The sequence below is a fragment of the Cucumis sativus genome, chromosome 5 (assembly GCF_000004075.3).
Source record: "Cucumis sativus cultivar 9930 chromosome 5, Cucumber_9930_V3, whole genome shotgun sequence".
Lineage (NCBI taxonomy): Eukaryota > Viridiplantae > Streptophyta > Magnoliopsida > Cucurbitales > Cucurbitaceae > Cucumis > Cucumis sativus.
The window spans coordinates 26,604,735-26,621,389 of record NC_026659.2 but is presented as its reverse complement, the minus strand read 5'-3'; the positions used below and the strand labels follow the sequence as shown (position 1 = coordinate 26,621,389).

The 16,655-nt window shown below is 29.7% G+C and overlaps 2 protein-coding genes and 1 non-coding gene across 3 annotated transcripts; 2 read left to right on the top strand and 1 right to left on the bottom strand.

Annotated features, from left to right (window-relative positions):
- The first annotated feature begins 10,135 nt into the window (after positions 1-10,135).
- LOC101214933 (uncharacterized protein At5g01610) lies at positions 10,136-12,230 on the top strand. The gene is made up of 3 exons (XM_004135110.3): positions 10,136-10,428; positions 11,089-11,143; positions 11,599-12,230. The coding sequence occupies exons 1-3, from the start codon at positions 10,327-10,329 to the stop codon at positions 11,976-11,978; spliced, it is 537 nt and encodes a 178-aa protein (XP_004135158.1). The 5' UTR covers positions 10,136-10,326; the 3' UTR covers positions 11,979-12,230.
- A 1,345-nt stretch (positions 12,231-13,575) lies between these two features.
- Positions 13,576-15,817, top strand: LOC101222451 (cell division topological specificity factor homolog, chloroplastic). Its single transcript, XM_004135395.3, has 4 exons — positions 13,576-13,739; positions 14,446-15,037; positions 15,402-15,594; positions 15,723-15,817. The coding sequence occupies exons 1-3, from the start codon at positions 13,653-13,655 to the stop codon at positions 15,479-15,481; spliced, it is 759 nt and encodes a 252-aa protein (XP_004135443.3). The 5' UTR covers positions 13,576-13,652; the 3' UTR covers positions 15,482-15,594; positions 15,723-15,817.
- On the bottom strand, positions 15,513-15,584 carry TRNAW-CCA. Its single transcript has one exon. It is a non-coding gene; the product is annotated as a tRNA-Trp (tRNA).
- Positions 15,818-16,655: the final 838 nt, after the last annotated feature.

Below are 16,655 nucleotides of genomic sequence, written 5' to 3'. Positions count from 1 at the left end.
CAATCATAAGACACACATGTGTGTTTGTATATATTAAGAGAGAAAGGGGTAATTGAAGTGCATCTTAACGTGGGACCAAAAGAAATAGTTCCATATGAAGTCCAAATCCATGGCCCCAAAAATCTCTCTCCTTCTATACTAATAGTCTTAATACTAAATGAGCAATGAGGTGTTACCTTCACCATCACACGTTAATCTCATAATGCCGCCTCAAAAATATTAATATTATCAACACCAATAATACTTACATTTAAGGAATGTATTAAAAACCAAAACCAAAATTTTAAAAACACACTTTCTAAAATACAGAAAATGATGAAAATATCTATAAAATCTAGTAAAATTACAAGATATTTCCCTTCGTTTTTATTTTTTTATGCAAAATTAAACATATATAACTGTTCATTTTCTAGTTATTTTGTCAAATATTATATTTTCTACCATTTTCCTGGTCAAAATCAAACACAACACAAACAAAATATTGTTTTAAACTTCTTTTAAGAAAATAGTCCTACAAAAATGATATAATTATGACTAAAAATGGTAGAAAAACAATAAGAAATTTCCAAAAACAAATAATTGTAAAACTAACCTTGATTATTTTGACTTTTTGCTGCCAACTAATTTGATTACAAACAGCTTCTGAGTGAATTTAATAATGTAATCCTTAAATAATACAAAGGAACAGGGTCTAAAATAAATTTTATTAGACATTATTATTTTACTAATTGTCCAAAATGATGTATGTTTGGAATCTAGTTTCAAAATTTAAAAAATGGCATGTGGACAATAAATTATTAACTTATAAAATAATTATATATAAATATAACATTGTGTGTTTGGATTTAAATATATATACATATAAATGTTTAGTGACATTGTGACTTAATATGGATAATAAAATAAAAACAAATGAGTTTGGAGAGAGAGGATATTTTAATTTAATTTGTTTGGTTTGGGAGAGAGGAAGAGAGAGAGCTCATCCACTCCTTTTTAAGTTTCTATGTATTATATTATTTGCATTAATTCTACCCCTAAACTATGCATTAATTTTATCACCATCTGTATTGTGTATCTATTTTGTAACTTTTGGAATGACTATGCTTTATTTTTCTATAATAGATAAATATTTTATTTTTTACCGTTTGCTTAGTATCTTATTAAAAAAGAAAAAATTAAACACTTTTCGTTTATTATTGTAAATAATATCACACAATATATCTATTAGTTTTTACGAATTATTTGAGAGTGTGTAATGGATGATAATTGTAATTGTAATTTGATTGATTTTTTATCACATTCATCAAAAACTATGAATTTTGTCAAATTTACTGTTAACTAAATTCATCTTTTGTAGTTAAAATGTAATGGTGAGGTAATAGTAAAGGTGTCAAATTTTGTTTTGTTATTGTTGTGGTAATTAGTTTCAATTCTCGTGGCCAATCTGGAACAATAAATGCGTCAAATTTCATAGTTTTTTCTTTAAAATTGTAATAATAATGATAATTATGGTAACCATAACAATAATAGTAACGGTAAGATGTAATTTTCACATGCAATCAAATTGTCTGCTTTTCGTTCATTAATCGAATTACAATTTTATTTCCAGGAGTTCTTCCAAAGTTGAAAAATGTCTTTTGACACAAATTTCAATGCTTACTTTTAAATTTGTTTTTATACTAAAATACTAATAAAAGCAGCAAGCGGTTAGAAACCGTAAATGTAATGATAGAATCCCCGTTTATAAGCGCACTTACCAAATAGAGATGAATTCAAATGTAGTTACCTCTAATTTATCAAGATCAACCACAAGCTTGTATGAGATGTTTGTTTTTTCAAAATTTTAGAACCATAATTTAACATTATTATTTATAAAACTTAACCATGCTTTCATTTCACTTTGAAAATGTCATTGATAAACCTTTTATTTCCCTTTTTCTTTTTCCTTTTCTACATGTCTTGTGATTCCAAAAGAGACATGGGGAGTGGAGTGTGATGATGACAGCATCTCTCAAACCATCAATGTTGAGTTTGAATTGAAAACCAAAATTAAGCCATTCCTAACATACACCAATTATAGTAATAAATAAGCATAACAAATACATTTGTAATACCTAAGTTTTGGTTTTACATTGACACAAAATCAATTGGTAAACACATGGATGTATGTATGGCATGTGTTTAGACTAAAATTTTAGTCAATTTTTTAAAAAGGGAAATTATGAAGCTAGTTTAATTATTTAAGTTAAAAATGTACTTTGAAGTTTGAACAAATTATAAGTAAATACAATCCCAAATATATTTATTATAAGAAAAGTGGAAATAATGACTTTTTTTAATGGGTCTAAGTCATACTTTTCTCTGTACCAAAAAGAGAAAGAAGACATGCTTTTAAAAATTAATAATAAATCATAACCTTAAAAAGATTCCTTCTACCTTCCCTTCTCTTCTCTTCTCTGCCCTTACAAATATTCCAATCTCTTTTTTCTTTCTCACAACTTCTTTTTCTTTTAGTCAACTTATTAATTATATACATGTTCTCCATTAAATTTATATTTTCAAAAAATAATCAAATAAACAAAAAAATATTTATGTCTATTGTTATCCTTTCCTCCTTTCTAGATTCTAAAATTTTACTTCATATTTTAGGTACCGAGAGTTAATTTAAAATTATAAAAAAGATTAAAAAATTATTTACATTTTATTAAACAAAATTTATGAGAGAAAGGATAAATATTTGGTTGAATATTCTATTTTTGACAAATTTTACTTATAATTTAATTTTTTTTTGTTTTTTAATCTTATAAAATTCTATTTTCTTAAGATTGGTTATTTAAAATTTTAATTTAGTCAAGAGGTATAACAATATTTAGCGAATCACGTCTTCTCATGAAAACTTTATATTTGCATCTTTGTAATAGATGCAACACGATTAAAGCAATAAATTATCCTTATTCTTTAAAAATGGTTTTAAAAGTGCCCACATTTTAATCAATTGTTTTCTTTCTTTTAATAATGTGACTTAATCTCATTATTTTATAATTAAAAAAATCGATAAATTAGGTTGGGAGAGCTCTAACACCCTTTAATTTTATCTCCATTTGATTGAAAAGAAAAAATAAAAAATAAAAAAAAGAAAGATAGAAGGTATCAAAACAAGAAGACTTTTAATACTAAGTCATGCTTCAAATTATTCACATTAAAAATCAGTCATATAAATGTTAATTAATGTTAGTGGACCTTTTAATTAACAAACCACGCATGGAAATTATATTATTATATCATATATTTTTCTTCACACTTTTTTTTTATTATTATTAAAATATAAAATTAAAAATAAAGTTAACCAATAAATAAGTGAAATTATTTCAAACGTTTCAACATGTATTCGGATAAACATTAATAAATTATAAAATTTACTATATTTATTAATATTTAAAAATAACCTTTTACAAAGATAAGTTTTTATCATGAGTAAATAAAACTGAGTTTGTTTTCTCCCTAAATTTTAAAAATGTACATTTAAAAAAAAAAGTTATTAAGTTTAAAATTAGAAAAAATAATAGTTTTGGCATTAAACACAAATAAAAAGAAAAACTTTTTGATTTGGCAACTTCCAATTGAATGATGGGTAAGTAAGTTTTAAAAACTTATTAAGAACAAAAAACACATGATTGAATCATCATCTCATCTCAATCATAATCACCTTCATTTTCATACTCATGACTTTTCTCAACTCCTTAATTCATCAACTACTCAATAAAACATCACCACATAAAATCCAATACTTATTTGGAAAAAAAGAGCTTTAACTCTCCACTAATGTAATGTATGTAAATTTATGGCTCCAATCTTCCATTTCAATCATTAAAATATCATATTAAAGTACATGTTGTCGCTAAACTTTACATTTAAATTACAACTAAAGATTAACTATATAATTTTACTAGGAATGCTCGTAAAAGTAGTAAAAAAACATATGATAATAAAGTTCATATCACTACTTTTTCTAAATTGTAAAAGTAGCAAATTTAAATTATGATAACCGTCTAATATCACTAATTAATTCTCATATTTCTCACATTCGCAACATACTAAAAAGAGATGTCATGGAATATTTTTTTATAAATGTCTTTGTTATCTGATTCAATTATTTTATATTTTATTAACATTTTCACTCTAAAATTTCAAATATCGTATTTTTTGTCTGACAAATTTAGTAATAACGCTAAAAATCAAGTTGGAGAAACTAAGTAAAGTGGATAAACCAAAATCATAAGTAAAAAAGAGGATGGAAATAGTAATTTGAATAAAGAAATTAAAAAGAAAAAAGGAAGGGGGTAAATTGGTAAAATGAGAGTGGATAGGTTTGGAAATGTGATGGAGAAGACGAGGGGAGGGAGTGATGTGTCAAAAATAAAATCCAATCTGGTCCGTACACATGTTTGATGGTTATGAAAAGGAGGGATTTGGGGTTCGGCTTTCCCCTTGGCTTCCGCAACAAAAATCTCTCACATTTCTCAAATCCCCATGTCGATCTCCCTCCACGAATCTAGGCCTTTCCCCTCCCCCCTCATTTCTCACTTATTTACATCAAAACACCCCCCCTTTTTTCCTCCCTCTTACACAAATACCCCTCAAATATTCCCATTTCTATTCTTTCAAATACCACATTTTTACCCCTTAACATTTCAGTTAATTCATTAAATACTTATTTACATCTAATAGTACATGACACCTTTTAGAGTGTAAATTTTATTATTTTTTATGACTATTAAAAATTAATTGAGATGGATATATTGTCAAATTTTGGAAAATAGGAATTCATAAGGATAAAAAAGAAATTAAATGAATGGTAGATAATTTCAAATATTTGGTTTTATTTATTTCAATGGAATTTCTTTTTATCCACTACGTAGGATTTCACACACACACCTTTTAGAGTAAAGCCTTGTCCACTCCCTTTCCCACTCTCCGTCGGATCTACCTTTCTTTCTCTTTCCATTCAACGGCTACGATTGAGTGTTGTCCTTTTTTGGCATTTTTATTTATTTTGGTTCCTTTGCCATTTTAATACTTATGATTTAGACTTCTTCATCCCATTAAAACTTAACAACTTTCTTGCTGCCAAGTTGCCAACCACCCATCACTACCCCAAACTACCTTTCTATTTTATTTAATTCTTCTAGTTTTATAAATTCATTTCTTACTTTTCCTATTCCCATCAACTATTCTTATACTTTATTACAATTTGCTACCGGGTGGATATTACTCTATTCTAATTGTTATTGTTTTACTGCTAAAGGTAACAATATTATAAGACATTTTAATATTTCTCAAAAAAAACTATTCACGTTTAAATTTGACATAAATTTTATTATCGTAAAAATTTAATTTTTGCTATTTTTACAAACGTGTCAAATTATTTTATTTGGTTGTACGTCAACTTAGGGAGTCTATGAGAGGGAAGGGGTGTTTCTCTTGTTAAGATTATCGAGGCAAATTTCATCGCAATAGTGGACCCCGCAACGCACATGTCACAAGCACCATATCCATGGCCCAGCGATCAGATTTGTCATTTTCAAACATTTTTCTCCTTTTTTTTTTTTTCTTTCTTTAAATATATATTCCTATTACCATTAAATTTAGAGTAAGATGTTTAAAATATAAAGGAAAGGAAAGAAAATAATAATAATACTGATTGGGTAATACGATTTTATTCCCAAGGGCCTTTACAACCGCATGGACGGCTCCCGTATAGAGTACACTGATGTGATTTCTCCACTTTGCCCCTGAGGTTTTTTAATTTTGATAATGTAAAAATAAAATAAAATATTCGATGATGTGGGTCCCACTGTTTGGTAAAGTATACAAATCCTAGGGTTGACCGCTAATCATGAAAGCGTCCTTTGTTTCTAAATTGCTCCCCCCTCCCCCTCCCCCTCCACAGTTACGGGACGTGTCGACAGTCAACAGCTGGTGGTGCTTGTACTCGTGGTGGGGAGACTCAACTTGGGCCTACTTGGCCCAAATCCGAATCTATTTATTTTGGGCTTTTTGTTTCTATAATATAAGCCCATAAGAAAATAAAACGAGGGCAACGAAGGAATAAGAGAAAAATAAGAAGAAGACGGGAGGAGGAATAGATGTACAATATCGTACGGTGGTGATCCCAGCGAACAGATCCAATGTGTTGTCCTTCTTTTTTCTCTTTCGCTGTATTATTATTATTACTTTAAATGACTAATTGAGAGTTGGGTGTGGGTCCCACCCGATCTTCACTTTTTTTTTCCTTTTTTTTTTTTTGTGTGTAATTAAATATTGTAGGTCACATATTTGATAAATAATATATTCAAAGCTATGCGTTAGTCCACCGAATAAATTACTATATCGTACAATATGTATTGAAAGCAGTAGAAAGTATGTAATAACATTAAATTTTCCTTTTGTGAACATATGATAGAGTACTCAATTTGGTGGTGTAACATTGGCTCTTTATAAACTACGCCTTAAAATAAGAAAAATATGCATTATCTACCCCCTACTTATACTTGTCTACTATGTTAAAGGAACAGTGTATCACACTTGTAATTTTGAGATTACCCGATATTTATTTTTTGGCAATTTGATTTCCCGAATCATCTTAAATAAATTTATTTATAGGAGTAAAATGTTGTTAATATTTTCAAATATGGTAATACAACGAATTCCTTTCGTCGTTTTGCTACTTTTGTAAATAAGTTGGCCGATTGCTATATATGAAAAGAGTCTTAAAGTATATTTGATGAGTGGACTAACTGAGTGAAAGGAAGAATCGAGAATATGTATATATTCAAAAGAAAGGAGAAAATAAGGGAAACAAGTGGGATAAACGATTGTTTTCTTTTGCTCTTTTCGTTTGGTGATGGGCATACTTTTATTCTTATTCTTTCCTTCCTACTTTTACTGTGACTTTAGTTTCAAACAATGTTTATCTATACGATATTACAAATAACACTGTTTATCATCAATCATTTGTTTGGGCTTTTCATTTAGTTTTATTTGTATAAATCACCTTAGGATTGATCTATTTTTTAATGGAAAAAAAAAAGACATGTAGTGTAGAGATTGTAAAAACATATTATCGAGTACGTTGATTATTAAATGATCATATCATCGCAAAGAACACTCAAAAATGAAATATAAAGTTTAAGGGTTTCTTTTTAACTTACACCAAAATCTTTTCACATTTTCCTTAAAAAAAAAATTAATATGTTTACCGTTAAGTCTTGTTTCAAAGTTTGTCCACTAGAAATTGAGGAATATTTCATAGTTATCTATGGAGTTCATACAAATACCAATAAAACGAGTATCTATCGTGGTCAATGGGAATTTTAATATCCTCAATCTTCTTAAGTGAATAATTCTCTAAATTATTTTTAAAACCTACTAACTCCGAGGATATAATTTTATATTCAATTATTCATTCACAGCTCGATATCTAAAACATATATATGTCTTAATTATTTTAATTTTAAACACTAAAAAATGTTGTAGAGTTTGTTATCTATTACTTTAAACTTAAAAAATGTATACCTTTCTTTAAGACACAATAAAACTTTTAAAAATATTTACAAATGTAACAGCAAATCACCATAACTACGATAATTTGTGTATTGGTTAAATTGTAGCTTACAATCCTTTTAACTAATACGACGAATTGTATTAGGTAAAATTTACTTTATTTAAATTTATCGGATGAAAACAAAAATTAAAAAATTAATATAACCATTCACAAAAAAAGTACGTATATAACAATATATGAAAGTCTTTTTATAATAGAGTTTGATGTATCTATCTTTATCATAACCGACACAAATAACATTTCATCTCATCATTGGTTGTCTAACAAAGTTTGAACACTCTTCTATTTTAATTTCAACACAAGTTTAATTAGCACCGACTCATATTCATATTTTTTTTCTCTTGTTGACAAAGACTCACAAGTGTCAAAGACAGAGGGTTGAGACAAAATTTTCTGGCAACACTAAATCAATCCAACATCAACACAAGCAAATTAATTAATTCATATTATATATATATATATATATATTATATTTGTATATTGATTAACTATATTTTGTAAATATTTTGAAAAATTTATATTAGTGAAAGGTATTGATATACTTTTGTGTGTTTATAGGTTTTATAGTAAAGGTTTTCACTCGCTTGTCGAATATCATTATTTTTCTTTTTAATATCATTTGATACTCTTACATTTGAAGTTTATTTTTCTTTTAGGTATGTTAGTTCACACCATCCTATATATTTGATTTGAGAAAACTTTGGTAAAAGTAATTGAACCAATCAAACCTTTAAACTGTCATAAATGAATCGCATCTACTCTCATTACTCCATTAGAGACAATTGTAATAATTTAAATTGATCATCTATAAAAATTTATTAAAAAAGTGTTTGACCATTTGAGTAATCTGAGCGAGTTATGTTTAGTGGGTAAAAAAAAGAAAAATACATCAAATAACAAAAATATTTAAAAAAAAACAGCTCATGACACTAATTTTTTTGCATATTGCAAATATGACAAAATTATTAATATCATACAGTAATTATAGAGCTATCGAAAGGCTATAAGAGAGTTCTCACTTTCGAATTTGTTATTTTTACAAATTTATAAAATGTTGTGACACGTGTTATCTATTATCATGATTTTTTTTTTATGTTTTTTATAAAAATTCTTTAAAAAAAAGTTCAATCCACAGTTTGATTCACCAATAATTTAAAATATTAATTGCTATTTATTTCGTAATTTTTATCCGTTTTTCACGAAAATACTTGTATTTCTCACCTTGATTTAATTGAAGTAAAGGAGCAAAGTGTATAAATAATATAGTTTTTGGTGTTGGAAAAAAGGTGTCTTTATTAAAGACTTTTGAGCTGTAAACCATGGGAAGTGGAACCCCACATCACATGTGGGAAATTAAATGTTAATCATCCAATCATCTAATGGAATCATTCTTTTGTGTTTGGGTTTACGGTTCCCAATAAAATACTTTTATGCCAAAATATTTCCCAAACCACTCTCTCTCCTTTTTCATTCCCTTTCTGTTTTTCTGTCTTTCTCTACTCTCTTTTTGATCAAAAGTTCCCTTCAATTTTACCCTCCATATATATTCTTCACTCTATATTTTAACTTTTATGGTAAAAATAGAAGGAATACTTTTTCAATACTCAAATTATTTCAAATATTCAAAATTTTACTCTATTTATAAATAATGTTAACTCAAAATTATTTGTTTTTCATATAAAAAAAACGAGGATTTTGATTTGTTTTAATATTTGGAACATAGTTGATATAGATAAATATCAAGTCTTAAATTGATTTTTAAAAATAATAAAATAAATTAAAATATTTACAAGTAATAATAAAATTTTAGATTCTATCAAATAGTATTTTATCATTATAACATATCAATGACTATCCGTAATAAAACTTGCTACAAATTATAAATATTTTGCTATTTTTGAAAATTCAACTTTACTAGAAAACCTTGTAAATATCTTAGAGTACATATATTTTTTAATAATTGATCTTTTATTAAATTACAAGTTTTTTTTTAGTATAATAGAATACGAGATTCATCCACGTTAGTTGAATTATGTCCGTTTTAACAATTATTTATTAAGGTAATTATAATTACTGACAATTTTATTAATATAATATTACATAACAACATTTTTTTTGGTTGTAAATATAACAAAATCTATTGATGATAGATCAATATCTGTAACATAGTCTATCAATGATAAACTTTGACAAATTTTATTATATTTATAAATTTTTTAAACTGTTATTTATATATACTTAATTATTCTGAAACTAAGTGTTAGGTAAATAACAAGTATTTTTTATATTAAGTTCATGTATAAACCTAAACTAGTTAAACTAATATTTGGTCTTCAATTGAAAATGATTAACATGAAGAAACCCTATACCCCTTTTTAAACAAAACCTAAACTTTAGAATATCAAATGACAAATAACACCAAAACCGCTAAAAAGTGAAAAACCCAAAAGATTAGCTCTTCGCTTTTTTAGAAATTTACCAAATTACCCTTTCCGATTCCATTTCACACTCCTCAACGCAAACAACAGCGCAGAACATTGAAGCGCCACAATTCACATTTGACAGTAGCGTCTTTGTCTTCTCCAAGCTGCTTCAGATTTATATGGGTGTGGCTCTCATTTTCTCCGTTACTCCCATTTCCCCATTTTCTTCTCTTGCCGCCGACCTCTAGACGAAGTTTAACGCCGGTCCCAGCTTCAAATATGGAGAAGGCTTTGACTAAGGTGGGCAGCTTAAAGGTTGGGAGCTTGTGGATTTCAAAGAAAGCCAAGGAGGAACTCGCTAACATCACTGATGATCTCAATGTGAGTTTTGTTGGGTTTGTTTCTGTTTTGTATTCCTTTGATTCTGGTTTTGGGTTTTTTTTTTTTTTTGAGATTTGAGTAATGCAGTTTCACTTGGTTGTTATTAGTAGTGGATTTTGTGCTCATGTTTCTTTGTTTGTCGCTTACTGATAAGATTAAGGCTAGATCCGTTGGTTTTTTTCCATTAATTAGAGGATTTCACTGATAGGGTTACAATGGGAGTGGAAATGGACTGAAGGAGTCATTGTATCAGTTTGATTGAAAAAATAAATAAATATTGGGAGAAATTGTTTTAAAAGTTCATATACTGTAGAATGACCTGGGGGTGGGGGGATACTGGAGGATGAGAATTGTGTTGATTGAACAAAATCTATTTGGATATAACTTCATGATCTATTCAGGAGATGTTAACAGGGAATCTGTCTGTTAAAAGCGAGGAATTCTATTTTTGCAATGTTCCTGTCAAGGAGATGTTGACTGTCTAATATCAAATAGCGTCCTTGATGTTTACACTGGAAAATCAGATTATATCTGGATGCTCATAACTTACTCAAGTGGATTGGCATTAGTTAAAACTTTGAGCTCCTTTCCATTTATGTATAGGCAAATATTAAACTTACACCTTGGTTTGAATCTCATATATGATATTGTTTGTGGCAGACTTTCTCAAATACTGTTGAAGAGAAGGCAAAGTGGATTTTCAACAAGCTAAAAGGTGATCTCTTTGCACATTCTCTCCTTATATATATTAGACTAACTACATATTCAATACTGGGTTGATGGACAACGTTGCTGTAATGTCCTGTTGCATTCTGTGGGAAGTGCAGACTTTTACTTCACCTATTAACTCATGCTTTAGAGTCCATTAGTGATTTAACATGGTATCAAAGTAGGAGGTTTTGTATTCAAATATGTGCAATGATATTTCTGATTTCTACTCGTTGAGTCTTCTACATATTTCAAGTCCACAAGTGATGAGGAAAGTGTAAAATGTTGGATGATATTACATTAAATTTATCTTCACCCACTAGCTTAAACTTTAGGTCAATCGATGAGAACACCTTATGATTGTCTCTCATTTTTTGTATTAAGTTGTTAGAGATTTTCGTAAGCATATTATTGAAGAAAATCATAACCCAGAGTATTCAACATATCTTTTTCCTCCTACAGGAAAGCCATTGAAGAGCTTGCCGGATTTACTTCGCGAGTACAACTTACCGCCCGGCCTCTTTCCTCAGAACATGACCTGCTACGAATTTGATGAATCAAAGTCCAAGCTGATTGTATACTTACCATCCGCTTGTGAGATTAGTTTCAAGGATTCCTCTGTCGTCAGATATGCAACACGGGTAAAAGGAACTCTTCAGAGAGGAAAGCTTACAAACATCGAAGGAATGAAGACGAAGGTCCTAGTGTGGGTGAAAGTGACAAGCGTGTCAGTCGAGGGCTACAAATCTGATAAGGTCTGGTTCACAGCAGGAGTAAAGAAATCAAGATCAAAAGATGCATATGAAAAGCCCCATGACGCCATTAGGGTAGGCGAATTCTAATATTCAAACTATGGCACATTGTTAGATGTCATTAAGGAGGCAGGTAAATGAATCCTGTGTTTACATAAGCTGCATTCTTCCATCTGCATTGTCCAAATATAGAAATCTGAATGTGTTATCCCCATTATATATATTGTTTGGATGAGTTTTGTAGATTCTCTGTTTTCTTTTTCTAGTCCAATGTTAAGTTCTCTCATGGAGTTGTGACAGAACCAGATGAACTATAAAATTTCATACTTCCCAACTTTTTTAGCTGAGCTGAACTTTCTGGAATTGAGGAAAAATGAAACAACAGAACTGATAGATTATGAAAAAACTAGTTGGGGGGTAGGATTTGTGGTTTTTTTTGGGTTCCTTCTATTTCTTGTAAAAGTTAAATGATATGTTTGGTAAAAATTGGTGAGAATAAACCAAAAATTCTTATCTTTATGTTTTGCATAAAGTCTTGGAAGCTTTGGGAAGTATGCCTTTTTTTATATAAAAAAAAGATTCTTTAATCTTTTGAAAATTTTTATTTGTGAAAGTTCATAAACGAACGTTTTTAAACAGAAAATTTCAGTTTAATATTACATTTTCCCCACAAAAGAGTAGAAAAGACGATACATTATTTAACATTATCTTTTTACTTCGGTTCAACAAAGTGGACAACGATATAACGTTGCATTTCGCTTTATGTTTACTTTTGATATTTTTGCTATCTACTAGATACACATGGTTTCATCCTTCTTTTTTTTTTTTTAAGCTTCATGAGTTTTGATTAGGTATTGGATAAACTTACGGTTTCATTTTAAAACTAACTGTCAATACTGCATAAATTTTTCACAACCACGGTATATCATCCTCATTTTTTCAATTTAATTTTTTTTGGCAAGTCAGCTACTAGTTATGCATATGTAAACATAATTCATCTAACATAACTCAAAATTGTTGTACGAAAAAAGATACATTTGGTTGATCAAAAGGTAATTTGAATCTGTCCATGTGTCTGATCATGATATTTTCACATTTAAATATCACAGCTTTGTTTAATTGGATGTTTATTGAAAAATGGTACATTTAATGTCATAAAATTAACAATTAATTAAGATAAACATTTCTTTATGAAAGATATAATCTTCCCGCTAAACTCCTTTTGGCTAAAGACTAGACACAAAATATAAATATACAAGAATCAAATATTATGCGATCCATTTTCTTAAAAGAAAAAGAAAAAAGAAAACATCAATTTGAATACTTTGGTATCCTCGATTACGTTCTACGTGGATAAACATTAAATAAGACTTATAATTTTGTCAATTAAATATCTACATTTTTATATTAGAATTTCTTTTGAAAAATTATAATTATATTAAATTAAACAATTAAATTTTCATCCATATTTTTTTTAAAAAAAAATCGTCAGTTTATATACATCTTCAAAAGAAATAAATTGACATAATTTATATTTTTCTTAAAGAAAATATAGTTACCCATTTACACGTCATTGAGTAAACGCCGTCGTTTAAGTCGATATTGGTACCGAGCTACGGACATATAACGTCGTCGTTTCAGGTAAATGTACGACCGTTGCTCGGCGCCAGAGCTCGATAAAATGGTCCACAGTTCACTCGGGGAAGATAAAGAGACCAAAAGGGCGGGAGAGCGAATCGAGGTAAAAGAAAACCAAACTTCAAAATGGCGATTCCTGCAGATCCAAGGGCTTTTGCAACACTAAGTTCTTGTTATCCACGGCGTTCTCCGGCGTTCCTTCATCCTCGTAAGGTCTGAAAATTAATACTCGACTTCCTTTATCTTCATTGTCATCTGATTTTGTTGGTATTTCTCAAATGCATGGAATAGACATAGATTTGCGGAAGAAGGAACTAGGTCTTTCGTTAGCTTTGCAATTGGCCTTTTAATTGATATCGAACATGTATGTTTGCTAGTTATTACTCTCTGGAATTTGATTTTGTTGTTTGCCTTTCATCCATTTCTGTTTTTGGATCGGTACCTTTCGGCTATATCTTCTCGTGATTGCAGTTTGTGGCTTCTTTCTTCATTTCTGACGGCAGTGTTCAAATACTAGCTGTTTAGCTGCTTCTCTAGATCTTTATAAGTTTTATTTGTTGTTTTGAATGTGATTTTAAATTCAACAATCTTGATGACGCTTGAACATGGCTCCGGGCTTCTCGGTTTTAATAGGTTTGAATTTCATTTGTTGAGGTGCCTTAGACTCTGTTTCTTGATAGTTGCAAGATCTATACCGATACTGGTTTGGTTTCCTTAAGTTACGTCGTTGGTGTGATGCTTCTTATGCGTTGTCCATAGATGTTCTTAGGCGCTATCTATGAAGAATTTTTGAATTTTGAGTTATTTCATTTTGCTCAAATTTTACTGAATCTTCTGTATCATTGGTATGGAGAAAATTTAGAACGAAGGAGTAACATTCTCGAAAACTTTAAGAAGAGATTCTTGTATTGAACTGCAGGCGGACCTCTCTAGTTTTGTTCATAGAAGATATGGAAATAAAGGAACAAGGCCAAAATGGCACACCATGTCCCACGAAAATGATAGCCTACATAGTATCTCCCTGGAAAATGTTGAGAGCTCAGAAAATTATGAACGATCATCAAAATCCTTAAGCGAAGAAAGCTTCATCCTCAGTTCCATGAACATGAACTTTTTGGAACGATTAACATTGGCTTGGAGGATAATTTTTCCATCATCAGCACCTAAAATGGAATCTAATGCCACAATTGCTAAGCAGCGGTTGAAGATGATTCTCTTGTCAGATCGATGTGCAGTGAATGATGAAGCTAAACAAAAAATTGTGGACAACATCTTGAGTACTCTTTCAGATTTTGTAGAAATAGATTCGGAAGATAAAGTTCAATTTAACGTCTCTACTGATTTAGATCTCAGAACAATTTATTCTGTAACGGTGCCGGTGCGAAGGGTGAAGGCTGAATATCAAGGCAGTGAGGAGGTTGGAGAAATCGCGAATACAAACTTGAAAGATGATGGAGAAGAATCTGGCTCTGCAGGTCTCATTTTCGATTCATTAGTTGCAGATGGAAAAGGTTCTTAAATCTTGCTTCATTGTCTCACTTTTGATCACATCAAAACGTAGTAGTTCATTGGTAAAATCTTTTATTTGTTTGTTCTTGTTGTAGTATATTTATTGTTCTTCGGACTATAGCTATTTCGTTTCAATCGGGTAAGCTGCTAGTGCTAACTAACAAGTCATGCATTCTCGTTTCTCTCTGTCTGATTGATTAGAATAAGATATGTTAATAAAGATGACTCTTACCCAAAATTTAAATATAGATAGATTAGATTTGAGAAGTGAAATAGCATTTGAATTTTCTACTGATGAGATGATTGTTCTCACCATCCTTCAAAGGTGCGAGTGTGTGATTAATGTTGTGACTGATTGCATTCCAGTTGTGGACTGTGCGGCCAGTAAATACAAGCCCAAGCCCAAGCCCATAAAAAAGAATCAAAATTTGGCAGATTCTTTATGAACGAAATAGAAAAAGACAAAAATGAAAAAATTGAACCCGACGTGAATCGAACACGCAACCTTCTGATCTGGAGTCAGACGCGCTACCATTGCGCCACGGATCCACGGACGAAAGTAATACTTATGAACGAAGTTATATTTGCTACAAGTTTCTTTTTACATATTATTATTATTTAGGTCTTATCAGAATAGGTTGAGAAGATAAAACTCAAATTAAATGTTTATGCTAATTTAAATTTCAGAACTATTCACTCTGCAATGATGCCTGTGTGAAGGCCCAGTATCAAGCCAGTGACAAAGTTGAAGCAGTAAAATTTACGAGACTGCTTCCTTTTAACTACTCGTCCTCGGTGTTTCTTTCACCAAATATTACTAAAGGTGACACTTAAAATCTCGAGCATTTGTTAAGATAAGGTGTGCTTTTTCTACTCTTTAAAGTATATATTTATAGTCTTTTAAATCAGGGGTGGTAAAAAAACAATAATCAATCCATTGTAATTATCCACCTAAGAGTTTAATTGGATTAAATTTTGTGTTAGGGTTAGAAAATTAAAGAAAAAAAAATTATTGAGCGTGGGTCCCAAATTTGCATATAAGGGTCGGTTGACCCAACTTGTCCTTTCGCCCACTCGCAACCACCTCCTCCCAACTTAGGTTACTCTCCTTTCTTTTTACCTTTTCCTTTAATTTAATTATTCTTTTATACTTTTAAATAGTTTGATTCAATTAAATTTTTATAACTAATTTACTTGGGTTGATCACAAGATTGCAATTGAAAACTTGTTCACATTCTTGTTGGTTGAGAAAAGTAACATAAAAATGAAATGACCCAAAAAGAGAAGCGAAAGGTTTAGAACCTTGGACAAAGTTGCCTCGATCTCAAAGGAACTTTGCTCGAGATTGGGAGTTTTAAACCTTTTTCTTTTGATTTTCATGTTGGGACACATGCTAAACTACACTTTATATATGATATTTTATTAATTCGGAAAGTAGAAAGTTGCTAGACTACATCCTCTTTACCTACAAACCAAACCAAATGGCTTCTTTAATGTGTGCATGTGTTTCTTCGATAAGATAGTTTGAACTTTGAAATTTTTATAACTTTTAAAAAATGAAAAATTGTCTAGAGATGAAAAAAAATCAACCCGTCAAACCGAACCAACCCAACTCATATT